At 43.5% G+C, this 18,668-nt stretch overlaps 1 protein-coding gene across 4 annotated transcripts in view; it reads left to right on the plus strand.

The window, feature by feature from the left end:
- The first annotated feature begins 3,243 nt into the window (after nucleotides 1–3,243).
- The window catches only part of OGDHL (oxoglutarate dehydrogenase L), a 52,922-nt gene continuing 37,497 nt past the window's right edge, over nucleotides 3,244–18,668 (plus strand). For 3 of the 4 annotated variants that reach the window (XM_074924245.1, XM_074924247.1, XM_074924249.1), the window contains exons 1-4: nucleotides 3,267–3,348; nucleotides 7,819–8,053; nucleotides 14,140–14,319; nucleotides 17,903–18,005. In XM_074924245.1, the coding sequence (XP_074780346.1) occupies nucleotides 7,847–8,053; nucleotides 14,140–14,319; nucleotides 17,903–18,005 (490 nt within the window). In that variant the 5' untranslated portion in view covers nucleotides 3,267–3,348; nucleotides 7,819–7,846. The other variant, XM_074924246.1, reaches the window with a different exon arrangement.

The following is an 18,668-nucleotide window of genomic DNA, read 5'->3' on the forward strand; positions in this document are numbered from 1 at the left end:
TAAATGTTAGGCAAGCCTAATGACCAGAGCCCCATAGACATTCACTGCATTTATTGTTAAGCTCAAAGTGAGAGGATGCTTTATCATCTCCAAGTTGCCTTGCTTAGTGAAGAGATGGTGCTTTAGATTTAGAACCTATGTTAGTTTGTAGCCTTCAAGTGTAATAAACACATTGGGAAATAAAGTAAAAGTGTGTTTCTGTGCTTGGCTTAAGAGAACTTCTGGTAAACGTTGTCTCTAGTGGAATTACATTACCAATAACCACGAAGAGCAGCCAAAAATACATAAATGTCTCTATCTCAGGAGGGGAAGCTATTAATGAGATTGTCCTTCTTTGAGTAGTCCTGTACCCAGACCACCTCCTAGGAGATTACCCTTTGGAGAAACCAGCCCGCTGAGAAGTCATGCTGTGTTAGAGAGAGTTGTGTGAAGCAATTAACCACAGGAACCGCGATGCTGATTGCAAGTGGCTGCTGATCCGGCAAGGAGAAGCGATGTACCAAACCCAACCCAAGACCGCGGCGAGGCATTAGGGAGTCACGTGATACCACGGCATGGAGCAAACGCTGGGCCACATCCTGACCCCAGTGAGCACACGGGGTATTTCCAAAAGCAGTTTGGTTCTAGTTTTGTTAAAACGTGCTTGGGTTTATTCAAATAGGTCGGTTCTAGTTTTGTTAACTCATGCCCAAGTTCAGACCTAGAAGAGGCGGGAATAAGTAAGAAAGCACATCAGGTTCACACTGACGTGCTACAGAAGATGAAGATAAATATAAAAATGAACCATGGTGAGGCAGCGTCTTTCAGCGCAACAGACAATTTCACAGCTGTCTTCCATCTCAGCGGTACTGTCACGACTACCCCGTGTTACGTATTTTATCCAGTGCAAGACTTCTCTAACTTTTTCAGTGCGGAGCTGGCACGAGAATGATGCTAAGCAAGCTGGCAAACTTGGCTCTGTGTCTCCTATGAAATGCAAATTTTCTAAGTTTTCATGCCATCAGTGGACTTTCATTCCAGGCAATTTCAAAGTGTAATAGTTCAGCAGGAAGCAAGGCCTGTGTCTGCATCCCCCTTTGGGGGGCGGGAGGGAGAGGTAAGTATGCAAGTGGACACATAAATGGGCAGGTAAATGTCAACTGTGATTGGAAATTGAGTTAAAACTAGAATAATGGGAAAATAGCTGATTGTCTGTCACAGGGGCTCACTGGAGGGCAAACAGGAGGAAGGCAGGGCTGGGCAGGCGCAGGCTGGAGCCCGGGTGCCCCCGAAGGGAGGAGAGGCAGCAGCAGTAAGGCAGAGCCTTGGAACAGCAAGAGCTGCTGGGCCAGCACCGAAACCCGGGCGGGAAGGTGGGAGTGAAATCCCGTTACAATACATCCTGGAGAATTCGGGAGCTGCTCCAAAGCACAATAAACCAGAATTTTGCTGTTTTAAGCACACAGAGTCTCATTGTGTGAAGAACTAACCAAAAATAAAAAAAGAAGAAATGTTGAGAAATTGGGTAAAGGCTTCAGGGAACAACATAAGCACTTCGAACATACTGTGACATCTGAGTGTCCACCCAAGCATACGTATCCTGGCCACCGCGATGGCATTCAGAGGCAGGTTTGACATGTGGGTTTCCCTCTGAAGTAGAGGGGAGGTCTGCTTGTCCTCACTATAATTTTTAATTGAATTTATGTTCAGTGAGCATAACATGATTGCTCTAAACATGGCTTCTGTCTGCTCATAATAAGGTTAAAACTCAATTAGTAGCTGCAGCATCTAACAATATTTCAGCACTTGCCAGAAGGCTCAACCAGCATCTGGCTAGCTGTAGTGACGGGTCCAGCACGTGTTTTATTTTGGGGTGGTGACGGGCCCCTCCTGTGCCATCCCTCTGCGCCATCCCGTCCCCGCACTAAATACTGTATCACAAAAACCTTAACACAAAATCATTCCCACCTTCACTCTGCAGAATTTATTAATTCCTCAAAGACGTACGGCAGCTGGAAAAACTGCTGAGATGATAATAAGGCTTTTGATTTATTTATGTGAGGATTAAGATTTTTTTTTTTTATCTAGAAGAAATTAATTTTACTTTAATCAACAACTCTAATTACCAGTAAGCCTCACGAAAATCTGTATGACCGTTAGGTGACAAAGCCCAGGATGAAGCCTGCTGTGTTCCTCCCTCAGGTTTTTACTTGCCATTTCTGCCCACCCGACCCTGATAAACTCATTTTTGCAGTATACCCTTAGCACAAAACAAATGATAGCCCTCTTCCTCTCCTTCCTTTTAAGCTGTGCCCAGTTTTCCCATTATTCATATCTTGTTATCTACTCAGAATATGACCAAACATTGGTATTTGTGTGACGGTTTCAATATCCACCCAAAATACCAGTTTTAGTGTCTTTACAGATGATTGGCCTTGGTTGTATGTAGTGTGTAATTTGAATAAGAGCAGATTAAACGACAAATATGTTCTGAATTATTACAGAAAATGGATAGACATTTGTAACTTGAAGACATCCAGGAGAAAAGGCGGTTTGGAAGACACAAATTAAAAATGCTGCCAGCAAAAGAGCACTGAAAATCGGACCGTCTTCCGTTTTGTATTTGGCCACAAAACCTGGGACTCAAAAAAAACACCTGCCTCAAACACAGTTACCACCATTTTGTCGAGGTCTACTACTTTGTCTACTTACGTTCAAACCTGTAAGCGTCCTGGGAACGCTTCACACCTCCTTTAGAAACTTCCAGTCGCTTCCCTTCAGGAATTGTCCCTTTAGGTGTGTCTCCCTTCGCGGCCGCTCACCCCACCGGGGCTCCGTTCGCGCTCTGACCGACAGCCGTCGGGCAGGGCCGGCCGCGGGCCCGTCGGCGCGCACCGGGGGCTCCAGGCCGCGCTCTGCCTCGGCGCGGGGTGACGGCGGGGAACACGCTGCCGCGGGGCCGGGATCGCTCCTGGCGGCCCCGCGATGCCCCGCGCCGTGCAGCAGCAGCGCTGGCCGCACCCACCGCCGGTTTTCTCGCCAGCCCGAGGGAGCCCTTGCAGGCGGGTGCTCGCTTTCTCCCGCTGGGGTCACCCCACGGGGGTCGCGCCCCCGCCGTGTACCGGGAGCGGCCCAGCCCCGGGGATCCCCCCGCCTCGCACCCGCCGGGCCCCGCGCCCCCCGCCAACATGGCGGCGGAGGCGAGGGGCGCGGGGGGGCGTGGCCTCGGGCGCGGGGGCGCCGCCGTGACCTCAGCGCGCGCCTCACGTGACGCAGGTAACGGTCCCCCGGCGCGCGCCGCCCCGCCCCGCGCCTCTGTCCCGCCGCCGCCGCCGCCGCCCGTGGGCCGGAGCCGCCCCGCGCCCGCAGGTCTGTCGGGGCCGGCGGCCAGGCCCGGCTCGGGGCCGGCCCGGGGGAGCGTGCCGGGGGGTCGGGGGCGGCGTTCCCCGGGGCGGCGGGGGCCGCTCGCGGCGCGGTTGCGAGGAACGGTGCCGCAGGGCCGCGCCCCGGGGCGAGGAGGCAGGCGGCCCGCCCGGCCCGGCCCCAGCGGGCCTGGCCTCTGCTGGCGGCTCGGCGCGGCGACCCTGGCGCGGCGGGGCCTGGCCGGGGGGGCTGCGGGAGGGCGGGAGGATAAACCCGGCCCCTCCCAGATACCCCCAGCCCGCTCTTCCGCGGCGGCTTGCAGCCTGCGGGGATGCCGTCCCTGCCCCGCCCGCTGAAGTGGGTTTTCCTGGGGGCACCGGGATAACCTGCCTGGTTTGTTGCAGGGGGCGCCTCCCCGGGCCCGCGGTCGGGGCGTGTGCCGTGGGCGAGCGCGGCCCGTCAGCCCCCGCCAGGGCGACTGGGCGGCGAGTTCCACCTTGTACAGGGGGTGTGCCTGTGCTGCGGGGGACAGCAACCCTCGGCAGTGCAGGTGTACATCCCGTGTTGGATAAGGATATTCCTCCGTGCCTCTCCAGTTTCAGTTATCCATTTTTGGTTAACTGAAATTTTTTAATAATTGGCTTAGCTTTGGGAGTTATTTGATTATCTTCACCCAGTTTTTTCACTGCCAGCTTTGCTTTATTGGAATGATTCCATCTCAAGCAGAGCTTTAGGAATGAGTTGTGTGGGGATGTAGGAGAAGATGGCCATGGTGGTGGGTGTAGGAGCGTTTGTGGGAAATACGGGCCGGATGGATCCGTGGCTGCTTCCGCACAGCATAAAGAACATTTGTTAACATCGGGAGCAGGACTTCACGTCTGTGTTAAGAAACTCAGTAAGGGACCTGGCAATATCAGGGGAACACCGATTCATACGATACTAACCTGTGCAATGTATTTATGTTTAAAGCAATCTTGATAAAAGCTGCATAAACATTTTGCTATCAGAAATGTCTTGCTGTCTCTCCTTCGTATGCTTCTGTTACCCTCTAAAAACCGGGGTAGAATAATTCACAAGACTGTCCATGACATGATGTCACTTCTGGAGTTGAAAGTCCCAAGGTGAACACTACCTCACCGCTTTAGACACACACCATACTGCAGGACAGCTGCAGAAATTTGCAGCTGCTTAGGGCTTTAATTTACTTCCACCATTTTAAGGGTGCTTTGGTGCATTAAACATCAGGTTTGTTCTTTTGGTTCACTGCTTCTTTCTTATTTTTGACCTCTGGTAGAGATTTAATTAATATCTTTGTTTAGGTTGCTCCTAGCTCAGCTTCATTCCTTGTCAATTACTGTTTTCATTTCAGGGTTGATTTAGGAAACATAGCAGAGTGGAACAATCCTAACTGCTTCAGACTTCTGCCAGCTGCCCTGTGTGCTGATTTCTGACTGACAGTCTTAAGGCTGAGTGGGCTGGAATGGTCTATGATCATGCTGGTGGTCTCCGATTTGTTCAGCTGCTGACAGCTGCCATCTGTGCTGAAGAGTGGTGTGTGCCAAAGGAGGAACTAGGAAGAAGTCGGTTTTGTTGAGTCAGTCTGTAGCTGAAATCTGACTGGAATTGCATGTGTGGTGGCTTTGTCCATGTTTGTTTCATACCTGCATAAAAATGGAGGCATTGCTTTTGCACGAGATGGGAATAATGCCTGGGATGTTTTCTTCACCTGTGACCTCTGTATCTTCACAGGAGTGACATAGCCCATATCTGCTCTTGTAGTTTGGGTATTCAGTAGTTACAGCTTGAAGTATGGCTCTGATCCCATTCTGAAATTTTGAAAACTGGAGGGAAGTGACTGGTACCACTCATAAGCTCTTTATTTCTATTATATTATATATAATTTGCATCTGTTTTCAAATCTCCCTGACAAATTTTTGTTATTTTGCTGTGTGTTCTTTGCTAACTGCTGGAAGAAAGATCTGCATGTTCTCCAGGGCAGACATAATAGGAAGAAAGAATGTGAAATTACCTGTCCGTAAAGCTTGCTGCTGTAGTTTGATAAACTGAGAAAAATGTTCCTCTCATTCCCTTCTCTCCCAGCTCTTTGTGAAGCAATTCAAGTGAGAGTAGGTAACCCTTTAAGGTATGAGTGTCCACCTCTGAGGTGTCTGTGCAGAAGTTTGGTGGCAGAGAGTGAGATTTGCGTGGAATAAGAATCTTTTGTAGCAGAATGGGCACAGGCATAAAGTCCTAAGTGCCATGGTGACCTCTCAGTTCTTACTGTTACAGCGTGTTGAAATCTTACCAAGTTTTGCAAGATGACGTGGTGCATTCGTAGTGGTTGTAGTGCTGTTACATCTTAAAGAGAATTAGGTATGCAGACTATGTGTTAACTCTCAGTGTTGTCCCAGTTGCTCTGAGCTTTTACAGGACTTAACCTGCTTTCAAAATGGTGCTGATAGTATTTATGTTCGTACAGTTATCTAGGAGTCCTGATCACGGACGAGGTGTTGACAAAGGAGGAAATCGGTGTTGTAATAAGCTTTGAATCTGGGAAATGCCAAGTGACTATAGAGAGGAAATAATGCTAACGCACAGGGGATTGAGCATGCTAGTAGCCTAACCATTGCCCATTTGCTGAAAATGCCAAGTGGGGAGAGAAGCACGGGTGCGTTTGGGAGTTTTGTAGGTTTAAAGGAGGATTGCACGCTAGTTTTTTTTGGTGATGCTGTTTGGTGAATACTTTCCACATATCTGGGCGCTATGGGGAATGTGAACCAGTGTTTGTTTGGAAAATTCAGTCAGTGGGTGACGGTGGCTGGGGTCAGGAGGTCGGTGTCAGCCCAGCTGGTGGATGAGAGTGAAAAGGCTGCAGAAGTCTTGAAGGAGGAGACAAGGGAATTTAGTGTGATAAAGCAGGAGGAGAGTCACTGCTGGGATGATACGGCTAAAGTCGCAACTGGAAGAGTGATCTAGCTTTCAAAATACGTGTTGAGTTATAAACATCATGTTAACAATGTGATGCCAAAGAAGAGCATGCAGTAATGCTGTTTTATTCAGTAGGAGCCTTTTTTTTTTTTTTTAAGATCAGTATTCATTTTTAAGTTGGATGATTAAAAATACAGCTCTTCCTATCCCTTACAAATGTAGGAAATTTATAACCGTGTATTCCCTTTTTTGGAGGGAGAGGGGGAAGAGGAAAAACTGGAAAAATAATGGGATTTATATACAGAAAATGTTCATACAGAATTTTTAAGGTATCTATTACTACTTGAGTTAGAGATAAAATAATCTTCATGTGTAATAGATAATATAAAATTTGACCTATAACTCAAAAAGTTTTGTCTTTAAAACACTTTAAAACTCATTTGGCAGCTCAGTACTTTTGCTTGTTTTTAACAGTTGTTCAACTAGTCACGCTAAACAACAGAAAAACCTGAATTTTACCTTCTGACCATATAAATTATTTCTCTAGATGGACAACAAATGAGACACACCTGAGTTACCTCTGAATTTTTCTTCCACTTCATTAGTAGCCTACCCTTTATGTACTTGTAGCTTTCCAGATACTTCTAAAGTGAAAACAAGACCAATAATTTATTTTCGTATTATTGCTATTCCTTTGCAATTTTAGCAACTTCAGCGTTAAGATTATACTATTTTTGGTGTAACTGTAAGCTACATTTGTTCTTTTCATTCTGAAGGCGAGCGTTGATGCCCTTCGCTAGCACTGGAGCTGATGTTGTTCAGCATTCCCAAGATCCAACCCTTATTGTTTTTGTCATTGTTTTTGTCATTGTGTTGAAAATCACAGAGAATCTGCTCTCCTTGTTAAAAAATTCTTAAGAGGTCATTGGAAGGACAAGAGAAACGTTGCTAGTTAGGAAATCAAACTGAACGGAGCCTTTTCTCAGTGTAACCCTGTCTGGTGGAAGGCTGATGTTGATAGGAATGCTTAACTAACACAAGTATTTTGTCAGTTCCCTTATTCATGGCATAAATTTGAGGCAGCGGGCTTTTTTTTAGCCGGTGTGTTTGCAGTTGAGGCTGCTCGTCGACCCTACCCCAGGCTGGCTTGGTAAAAGGCCACAGGCTCCTCCAGCGGACAGACAGCGCTCGCGGTTGCCAAGAGCTCCAGAGGAGTCAGGGCTTTGCACACTCATTTGTTCCCAGGGAGCCGGAGCTCCGGGGTCCTGTGGTGCGAGCGATCTCGCGGTTGCCTCAGGAACCAGGGTGATGTTCTCAGTTACAGAAGCGGCCAGGGGAGCTGATTTGATGTGGGATGGCCGTCAGCAGGCTTCTGCCATAAGCGCAGCTCCGCAGCCAGTCACGGAGCGCCTCTCCTGAGGAGAACTTCGTGCCTAGGCCTGACTCTTGAGGAGCTCTTTAGCCATAAACCTCCGTTTTCACTGTGAGGCTGTGTCTGCAATTCATTTGCTCTTTTTCTGATTAGGTTTATTTTGTCTTTATTAATAGACCTGGATCTTCTGTCTAATAGGCAAACATGAGTCATCTGAAGTTGTTTGCAGCCACGCTGAAGTGGCATGGCATGAAACTCCTGGAGAAGCAAGATACAGCCAGAAGGGTGTTTTTACATGGCCAACGGTATGTTTCATCAGGAACCTCAGAACCATTCCTGAGTGGGAGTAATTCGAATTATGTGGAGGAAATGTATTATGCATGGCTTGAGAACCCTAAAAGTGTACATAAGGTGAGTCTAAAACTTGGCTGTAAGTGATAATATCAGGTTAATAGCGGAATCGATTTTTTTCTTTTTTAACTTGTTTTATATAAAGTCCAGAAAAAGGTCTCATATGAAATGAAAAATATGAAACTAATTTCCCACATATTGATTGTTCTAAGATGTGATATTGCAGCTAAAAAAGTACAGAGGAGCCACGGGCACGGTGAACTGAGCGAAAGGAATGAGAAGTCCAGATCAGAATTAGTAAGCTGCTCAGAAACTTTCAGCATTCCTCTGTGGAAATGCTGTTCGAGCAGTCTGATAAGTAATTAGTTACATCTAGAATATCCAAGAAATAAAATACTTTGAATTTTTTTTCTTTATTATAATAAAGTTACATCAGAGGATATGTTATATTTAAACAGTATGTGTTGACATTGCTGCACCTAAACTGTCTGGAGATGAATGTTCAGTTTCCTTTAGGTAGCTGTGGAAGTTGTAACCTTAAAACTGAATCTGAAATTGTCAGAGAAGCCTTCTTAAGTATCATGAGAAGTATTTTGTTCTGTCTCTCTCCCTCTCTCTCCAGGCGACATAGATTTGTTTGCTTTTTTAAAATTTTAAATCTATTGCCCAAATCCTTTCTTGTGGGCAGAATACGTAGACATTTTTTCACAAGCTTTCTGCTGACAAGGGCGTCTCTCTTATGGTGATACATGTGTAGTAACTGAAGAAGCTGATGAGAAGTCTGATAAATTCTAAGACAGACAAGTAATTTTCTAGAGAAGGAATGTGAATTGTGCCCAAAATGTTTACCAAATTGGCTGTGTATTCCCTTATTCTTGAGGCACATATATCATAAATGTCACTTGGAAGTTGTTGCTCTAAGTTGGATAATCTATCTAGAGCATGAGGAAGTGACACATGTTGAGGGGGGGAGGAAAAAAGGAGACAAAAAAGGGGTTTTGTAGCTGGTTGTTTGGGTTTTTTTGGAAGTTGCGTATGAATTTAGACTTGTTGGAAAGTGACATACGCAGCGACAACTCGGAAGGCTGGATGTTATTCATATAGCAGATAGATCCCAGGTCTTTTTTATTATGCCTTAACTTGGAACTGAAGAGACCTCCAGGAGTGGCTGCTCCTCCCATCCCATCGCTCTTTGATTCCTCGCTGTGTCACTGCCAGTGTAGAGCAGGGGAGCACGTTGTGTGGATGCATTGAATTAATCCCTGAGAAGCCCTCGTGATGTGTTGGGGTTATAGGTCGATATTAACCCTTTATTTTGAGGACACTGAAGGGATAAACTCACGTGTAAGGAGCGTGCGTGGTGACATCTTGTTGTGACTCGTTTAAGCTCCATCGCTTCACGACGCCCCTCTTTAAGAGGAATGAAATTTCCCGTTCAGACACGTTACAGAGGAGTGAATTTTGCTGCTGGTCAGTCTTGCAAACTCCTGCTGGGGCATAAACCTCAGGAACTGGGCCCCAGCGCTGGGCAGGGCGCTCCGCCGCGCGCAGGGAGCGGGGCGGGGCCGCTCTCCAGGGTGCTGACGGCCGCGGTAAGCCGGGACTAGGAGAGCCCGAGACTAGAGGCTGCTGCGAAATGTAGGCCTGCCTCTTGTTTTGCCCATAATTAGGGGTAGGTGGGAAGGCTAGAAATCCTGCCGAAAGATTGACCAGTTCGCCTGACAGCTCAGGCACCGCTGGGCAATGGATCTGGTGATGCAGTTTGTAGGTTGAACAGCGACCCATAAATTAGCAAAAGTGAATTAACAGAGCAATGTAAATATGCTGGGGGAGTAGGGTGTGGCCTAGCGAGTGCATCTCGTCTAATTCAAGATGCATTTTGAAAACGTGTGGATGCTTTTCCGGGTTAACTATATGTAATAACTTACAACAACAATGAACTGAAGTAAGTTCACTGTGTCCCTGGTTTATGAAGCTTAAAAGAATATGATTGATGGACATTGTGGATTGCTTTACAACTATTCCTGCCTAAATAATTAGGTTTTTCACAGCCTAGAAAAAAAAGGGGGGAGGAGAATGATGCTGATTAATTTTACTTTATTAACAAAATTCATTTTTGGCTTCTTAAAAACCATTTAATTTCATCAGCTGTAAATACCTACCCAAGATTTTCGTTGACAGAAATTGTTCAGTTTGGGCTTTAATAAAACAGGTTAAAAATGATGAGCGTTGAACTCACCCCGTTTTCTTAAAAATACAAAAAAAATTCATGTCGTAGCTGTATGACTGTAGGCAAGTTATGAATTTGTGGTGGAAGTGATGGAAAATAACATCAAGAGACACCAACAACGTCTGTGGTGTTGGTTATGGTGCTGTTAATGATTTGATTCTTTCTGCAGGCCACTCATATTTCACTGTTTTATCCGGTATGTCCAGCATGGTTTAGAGAGCCAGTCTGTGGTAGGTGTTTAGACATTACATCCCCTTTACTCTTTTTTCCTCTTTTGTTTCCTACATTTCCTCATGTTTCTTCTTGGTTATCACCTCCTTATCAGAGGGGATGTACCTCCTTCTAGTTGATGAGATGAAAAAGCTTTATTTTTCCTAGGCTTTAAAAATCATGCTCTGTTCACTTTTACTTAGAAACTTCAGTTATTCAAGTCTTCTCAAGTTATTTACCTCTCAGAAAATTTGAGCGGACATGTCTTCCCATGTATGCTTATTTAAAACTTTGAAATGTGGCTGCCATGTTCCAGTGAGCATATTTAGTGTTACTACCCCTTTTCCTAAGAATCTCTCCATTCTATGTATACCATGGCTATATATAAAGGAATATGCATTTATATCCATAGGAGCTTTTATTCTTTGTGCCAATCCATTCCTGATGACTTCCTGCTTTTCCTTGCTTTCAGATTTCCTGTCCTTAGAGTAGCCAAAACAACAATCAGAATAAAATGACGTGTGCTCTGAAAAAGGCATCATTATTTCTCCTTGAAGCATGGTGTCAGGGCCATAGATCATAAGGGAGAAGCTTGACAAGGCTCAGTTATTACTCTCACAAGATTAATTACAAAATGGCATGGTTGGATATTGAGTACATAATGCCTGCCATGTTATCCTGTAGGCAGCTGCTCTGCTGTGAGTGGGTAATCACTTCCTTGTTTTATGTACTTGGAGAAAGTGTGGGGCTTTTTGTTTTGTTTTGGCTTCATTTTTTTTCTTAAACGATGTAGTGATGCTCAGTGTGTGTCTTCTGTGGCTTTACTGTCCTCACTGCAGTTGATAAATATTGTGATGTCACTAGAAAAAAACCCAAACCATCCAGATAACTAATATGTTACTTGTTATTTTAAGTGTAGCACTGTTTATTATATGAGAGTAGAATACTGCCACTGAATCACTTGAATTGTATTACATCAGAAAATAATAGTTAACTACAATATAAATTTGCTGACGGGGGAAAAAAAACCCCAATGTATTATATATCACTACGGTTATTTATTTTTTACAGATGTATTTTTTCTGTTATAAGTTTTTCTATTATAAGTTTTCTCTACCATTTTCTTGAAGAACTTTACTGATTTTGTTGAGAACCTGCAGGTTTGCCGTGAGACCAAGCTGGTCTGTCTGTTCAGTCACGTGGCAAGTGCTGTTGCCAAAGACTGACATTGATACACAGGACTTGAAGACTATAATCTGGTATCAATCTTGAAAGACACTATAGAAATTTGTGAAGGCTTTGATGGATGTATATCTAGAAAAAACTAATTTTCTGTAGCCAAATGATGTATTTTCCCTCCCTTCTGATTAAATGTCAAGCCTGCCCAACAAATCAATGTTCAAAAATGCGGTAGGAAAAAATAGTGTGGGTTCCTTCTGTCCCAGCTGGCTGCATCTTCAGATGGAAACGTTTGGAAGGTATTTCCTTCTGAGTCTGCATGAAGACAGGGTCTTATGCTTATTCTCTTTAAACAGGTAGCTTGTTGGGCAAGTCTATTTGAATCTTTTTAGCAACTGTCTCAATAGAGCACTTGTCTAAAACCAACTGTTTGAGGGGCTGTGCTGCGATGTGCTCACATCTAAATGAAAAGCTTCTGACTCAACAAAGGAATAGTTACGTTATTCTCATCATTGTATGTGTATCATGGTGCTGGAAAAAGTGAGGAAGGAACTTTAACATAAGGAAAGCATATTCTTAATTAAAATTTTGGAAGAATACCAAGTACTAGATTTGTCATGGATCCAAATGTGTGCTTGGAATTTCCTAATTTAATAAAAGTTAATAACTGTCTTGCCAGGGTGATTCATCCAGTCTAAGCAGCCTTAGTTGTAACACGAAGGAGTTGTATCTGATCTTCCACTGTCAGGGATCTGCAGACTCTCAGACTAGGTGCAGCCTAGGCATGGAATAACAATACAGTATAGAACAGAGTAAGAAGGTTTGTGGAGAGAATACCAGAGGAAATGCGGTTACACCGATGGATTTATAAACCATTTATAGGATGCTGTGTAATTCAGATTTCTAATCTCAGTGTGGCTAGCGAGGTGTCACAGTCAGAAGAACATGGGAGATGGGCATAAATGAGAGAAGGGAGGAGGAAGGAATTCTTCCATCGGTGTGTCTGGAACAGACCAACAAACATGATCTATAATCTTAATTTGGCATGGCATATAAAAGTTAGGCTGTGTTTAGATCGAGTCTGTGTAAGAGCGGGGTGATAACTTAAGTAAGCTTATGGTGTTTGTATCCGTGCAGCTTTGTCTCAGTGAAGAGGCGAGAGGTGCGTTAAAGCAGTGTGTCTCAGGCAGTGGCTCCGTGCTAACGCTGAGGTTCCTGCCCGCGGGGCCAGCGGGTCCTTCTGCTCCCACAGCTTGAGCTGGAAAGGTTGGGTGCCCCTCTCATAGTGTTTCTGAACACCTTAAAGCTTGTAGAAATTTCAGTGTGAAGACTTTTTGTTAATGAAAAGAGAATTTTAGAAATATTTGTCTGTCGTGCAGTGTTGGTATATTATTTTGATTCTTTTGTGTATTCTTAATGAATATATTAAGTAACGTTCTTATTAAAAATCAAATCTTTGGGCTACCTTTTGTTTTTTCTGGCACTGGTTCCTTGAAATGCTTTAATGCCAAGCTCACAGCCAGGGTAGATAACATGCACTGTACAAAATGATATTTAGCTTTTACAGTTCTTCTATTCCAATCACAAAGACTTTAAAGTTTTGAAATAGGTTCCTTTCCTTACTTAGCCGAATTGAGGAAAGTGTTTTATGACCTTCCATTGCCTCTTATGGAAACTGTAAACTAAGGGCAAGTATTGATTAGTCCCCTGCTAGTGCAGGCTTTCTTCTTTATTTGGTATAAGCATCTCAGAGGTTTTATTCCTTTCTGCTGCTGTCTGTTGGCACCCCTATCTCTAATACCATCCCCGCGTGGGACGGTGACCACCTCATCAGAATGGAAACAGTTCAGGAAAACCAGACCCGGGCAGATGTGGAGGAAGTGGCTTGTGTGAAAGTGCAGTTGGAAATAGGAACTTTCATTGTCGTGACTCAGCTTCTGAAATGTACTCTTCTAAAGTTATGACTTGCACCTGAAACCAGGTCTATAATTTCTTTTGTAGTAAGGTAACTGAAGCTAGCGAGGAAAGGATCTCAGACCAGAGGCCTCACTCAGGAAAGCTGTAATTGCTTTTAAACCATTTCTTCAAGAAAGGCCCTTAAGGACAGATTCTGATTTAGCATACTTAGTGAGTGTCTTGAAGTATCATAAATTCTGTAAGTATCATTAAAGGAATGGATTAATTTAATTCATTAAGGTTTTCAGTTTTACAGGCTTGATACCTCTTTACCAGCAGCATAATATCATGCCCATTACTGCTTGCCTGAACAAACATCACACTTAAAAAGAGCTGTGGGAATGAATAATGTACAAGGACGCTTTGCACTCACACGTGCTGGAGAATTTTCTTCTGAACAAGCTCAGTGTAAGGCGTGAGATGAAGAGGGTTCTGTGTAAACAAAACACTGGTTTTGCTGCCTGTTAGTGGTTCTGGAACGAGCTCAGGTACTGTTTGCAGCTTGAAGGAGCTGGTTTGGGTTGAGGTAATAAATTTTCCTCCTCCTTTCCTTCTCTGTGCACATGTCCAGTCCTGGGATTTGTTTTTCCGAAATGCTAATGCTGGCCAACCTTATGACCCCCACCTACCTGATCAGTTGGACAGAAAGGCATCGTTCCTCCAGAGCCATGGCCTGGCCCAGACACCGGGTAAAGCTGAAAAGCTTGTTGAAGATCACCTTGCTGTGCAGTCTTTGATAAGAGCGTACCAGGTAAGTGTACTTTGGCCTTGGTGTGGGAGGGTCTCTTCTTTGCAAGCAGCCTTTTTCTTCCTTTTATCTTCTTCTTTGTCTTCTGCCTTAACTCTTGCCTGTTGCATTGCTTCTGCTCCAGCATGTCTGGAACTAGACCGTCCTTTCCCCCCAGCACAGCGTCTGAACGCTGCGGCTCTGGAGTCAGACTGGGATGCTCCTCTGGCCCAGCAAGCTCAGGGCTCGGATCACCCACAGCCCTGGTGCTGCTCACCTGGCTGGACCGGGAAGCTCTTTTTGGAGACCGTCATTTGTGAAAGGGAACACCAGTCTTTTGGGTTTTTGCCTATTTACCGGGAGCAGGAGCCAAACATGTCAGTGCTTAGCCTTTGCTATTTTGGCTCACTGGACAAAGATTTTCTTTCTTTGTGTGTGTGTCTGATTCAATAAGTTACTTGACCAAATTGGGAACCTTAAGTTCTCTGTAATAGTTTTGCTTCATATGAAGGAAGTTGTCCTGGATATGCTGGTACTAATGAATCTCCTGATGTGTGCAGGGAAATAAGAACTTTTCCCTCTCTTCAACAGCAAACTTTTCCATGGTCCAAGTCTGTCTTCACCTCTGGGAAAGTTTATATTACAGTTCTAAACGTTACTACCTTTCTTTAAAAAGGGAGGCAATGTGCTTGCCTTCTCATGCATCTGGTGTGAATTTGGATATTCCTGATTTGAGCAGGGTTATAGGTAAAAAGAGAGAGGAGAAATAACAAATTAACCAGAAGTTGAATTTTGGTACTGACTTTGGGTCAGCTTTGAAGGTCTTTTAGAGAGCTGTTCATCGAGTGGACTTTGTTTCACAATCAGATTTTTTTTATTAAAGAAAAAAATTAAGTATAATTTTCTCTTTTCCTCTAAAAGACGAAGCCTTTTGGAAATAGCACAGTGGTTTTGGTTAGATGTTTTCTAAATATAAAACAAGTTTAAACATTTTTATTTAAACTTGTGTTTAATAAAAAGCATAAAAACGGTGTGAAACAAAAAACCACCCTGCTAAACATGTAGATCTGTGTTGAGCAAAATATTCCGGTTTGATTTTTTTTTCCTTTTTTGTTTTAAAAAAAAGTATGTAACTTCCCAAGAAGTTGGCTACAGTTTGACTTGAGCAGATCTATTCTGCCCTCCACTAATAATTTTGAGTCCTCTGTGCTGCCATCGGAGGGATAGAAGAGGAACTTTTCTAAAAAACTTTTTTCTGTACACCATTGCACTGTCACCATTGTTTCAGATGTGAACTGTTAATCCAGCTGTTGGAGAGGTGTTGCAAAAGAGTCAAAAGGTTTGTGAATATAAAGAATATATTAAATTTGCTTAGAAGTAGCTATGTAGAAACACCCGCTTCAGCCCAGTCGCTTTTACCTGCAGTAAAACTTTGTTGGAAGAATTGGGGAAAATCGGAGAATGTTAGACGGCTTTGACACCGTTCACCTGAAAATAGTTCAGGGATTGCCATGTCGTTTCCTGTATTTGGAAGAGTTTGCTGTCTGACTCAGTGATGGAACAGAAATGTCTGTATAAATGGCAGGTGCCCATGTATCTGCAACAAACGATGAGAGAGGATTGCCCAAGGCAACTGTCTGTTTTTAAAAGGTATTTAATACCCTCTAAATTCAGCGTTGAAGGGATATGATCAATTTGACCTTCCTTTGCCTGATAACGAAATGAAATGGAGAAGGATACAGAATTTTCATTTCTCAAACCTGTCGGTATTTTATGGTTTTTGTGGTAAACTGCTTTAGTGGTCTGTTAAGCTGGGCTTCTGGAAAGGCAGTTCATCTATTGCTTTTTCTAACGCAGAGCGCTGGACGCACTGGAAGAAGGTTTCCAGTGAAATGTGTGTGTGCTTAACAAAAATTAGTGTAGATCAATTCATTTCTTGAGTCTTTTATAATGTAGATTTTTGGTTTTCATCTGTGTCTAGCAAATAGGATTTTAAAGTCCGGTTTCAGGTAGTCTGTACTTGCATTTAGTCGTATCTATGACAATTGATGAAAAATTTCCATACATGTATTTTCACAAGGTTGATCTCTGATTTTTTGCAGTTACTGTTTTCTGTGCCCAGTGAAAGAAGTGGACTTATTAAAAAATAACTTGATAATGAGGAAAATACTGTCTTATTTAAAGATCAAACTGCTCCTGGAATGTAATATGCCACGGCACCTTTTTAATTTGCTCTTCTGGGTTCTGGCGTTTGTGCTAATCCTCTCCCTCTTCCTCCTAATACTGCAGAGCAGATGTAGCTCGGCGAGGTGAATTCTTTCCTGTTGATGATGTTTGAGACAGAATTGTTTGCTTAGTTCCAGTCAGATAGACTTTGTGCTGCTGTAAACAATGAGGTGGCACAGATGTTGCCGTGGGCATCGTTTGGCCTGTCAGAGTTTTATTACTGGTGATTCATGAGATGCAAAGAATCTCAGAGGCCAGGATGAATTTGTAGGACTGGTGGTTCTAAACAGGACGCCCTATTTCTGTTAGCTTGTGAGTGGGAAGGGTTTTGTTATGAACAAATACAAATTGCAAATACAGAACATTTGTAGAGTGTTTTTACCAGTCACTTCTTGACGAATCACACCTTGAATACACTCTATTACTGCGTGATGCAATTCATCACTAATATTGCAGTTTATTAACTTTTTTCCAGAGGCAGAGTACTAGTAGCGTGAACGAAATTCTACCCGAGTGATCTGAATGTCTCGTTAAAAATATTAAAGAAAATATTCAAATATTAATCTATAAAAAACTTTTAATGAGATCATTTGATACATGAGAATCACGCTCAAGGGACATTTTAAAAACTGTTTTTTATTTTTGGCTCTGGATCGGTTATTTATTCTGTAGCAATGTTAAATGTTAATATAAGGCACTAGTTTACAGCCACTTGTGACACGCATTAACACCAGTCATATTGTAAACTGAAAGCTGCCTAAATTCCCCATTGATTTTGTGTTCTTTGGTGTCTTGAATGTCAATTTTATCATAGATTAGTTTCTTGAAATTGCATGAAGGCTATCTGATGTGGAGCAGAGCTCGTGAAGAGTCATCCCTTCACTTCTGATATCAACTTCTTCAGCACCAATCTGTTTTAGGTCAGCAGTGCTATATTTTAGTGTTCTGCAGATGCAGAAAGGAGGATTCAGGCAAAAATGCAAAATGACTGAATTAGCAAATAATTAGGATCTATAGACCAGGCATAGTTTCTTAATTTTTACCCAGAGATTTAAAGTAGTTTTATCTTTAGTAGTTTTTTGTACTTAAACTGGAATTACACTGAAGTCTAAATTGTATGTCAGACAAAATAAAGGTTATGTTCTAATGTGAATTCAGCAATTTTTAATAGAGGTAGTATGCATATTCAGAGTTATAATGATTATTTCCTGTTCTTATTGGAAAACTTGGGAAATGTGACCCCCTTGTGACATTAGTGGTGGTTGCTTATTTGACTCCGTGGCCGATACACATACTGTGGAGAGAGATCAGTGACTTTTTTCCCTTTGTCTGACTTCTGTTAGTGTGATTTCATTTTTCTCTCGCTTCCATCCTTTTTCAGATCCGTGGCCATCATGTGGCTCAGCTGGATCCTCTTGGAATTCTGGATGCGGACTTGGATTCATTTGTTCCATCTGACTTAATCACCACGATCGATAAACTCGGTGTGTACGCTCTGTGCCTTGGTAGTTGCAAAGGCCTCTTGTCTCTTCTCTCTCGTTGGGCTGTGGTGAATAAGACCGTTCGGGGGAGCTTCTTCGCTGCCTGCTGGTATCATGAAATAGTTTCTTTAAGCATCTATAAGGGGGCTCAAATGTCAGGATGATGGAATTTCTCCTGTGAGATCACAGGTGAAGTTCCTGTGAATTCACCTTCTGATGAACGATTATGGTTTTGAGCCACACCAGAAATTCATACTAAACAATACGTTAGGCCAAGATTCTGGTAATCTAAATTACTTCTCTAGCGTTATGCTTGATACTTGTTTTGACTGGGGACATCTGAAGGCTAGTCAGTAGGAAAAACAGGCAATAAACAAACACTGGCTGGAGGAATTTAGGGTAAATTTCATAGCAAATTTGGATTCTAGCCTCTGATACTTGTTCCTTCTGTATAACTTGAAGAAGTCTGTTTGAAGGTATCAGAAGAAAACACGGGAAGTGTAGAATTCTTGACCTGTGGATATAACCCAAAGGTGCTACCTTGGGTTTGCTGCTGGAGCAGTGTCATACACCAGGGGCTGCTTTTCCCAAGGTTTTGCTGTTGCTAAGAGGGCATCGCTGAGAAATTGCACTCATCAATTTCTTTGCTCCTCTCTACTTGAATAA

This window comes from Athene noctua, chromosome 21 (genome assembly GCF_965140245.1).
Source record: "Athene noctua chromosome 21, bAthNoc1.hap1.1, whole genome shotgun sequence".
Lineage (NCBI taxonomy): Eukaryota > Metazoa > Chordata > Aves > Strigiformes > Strigidae > Athene > Athene noctua.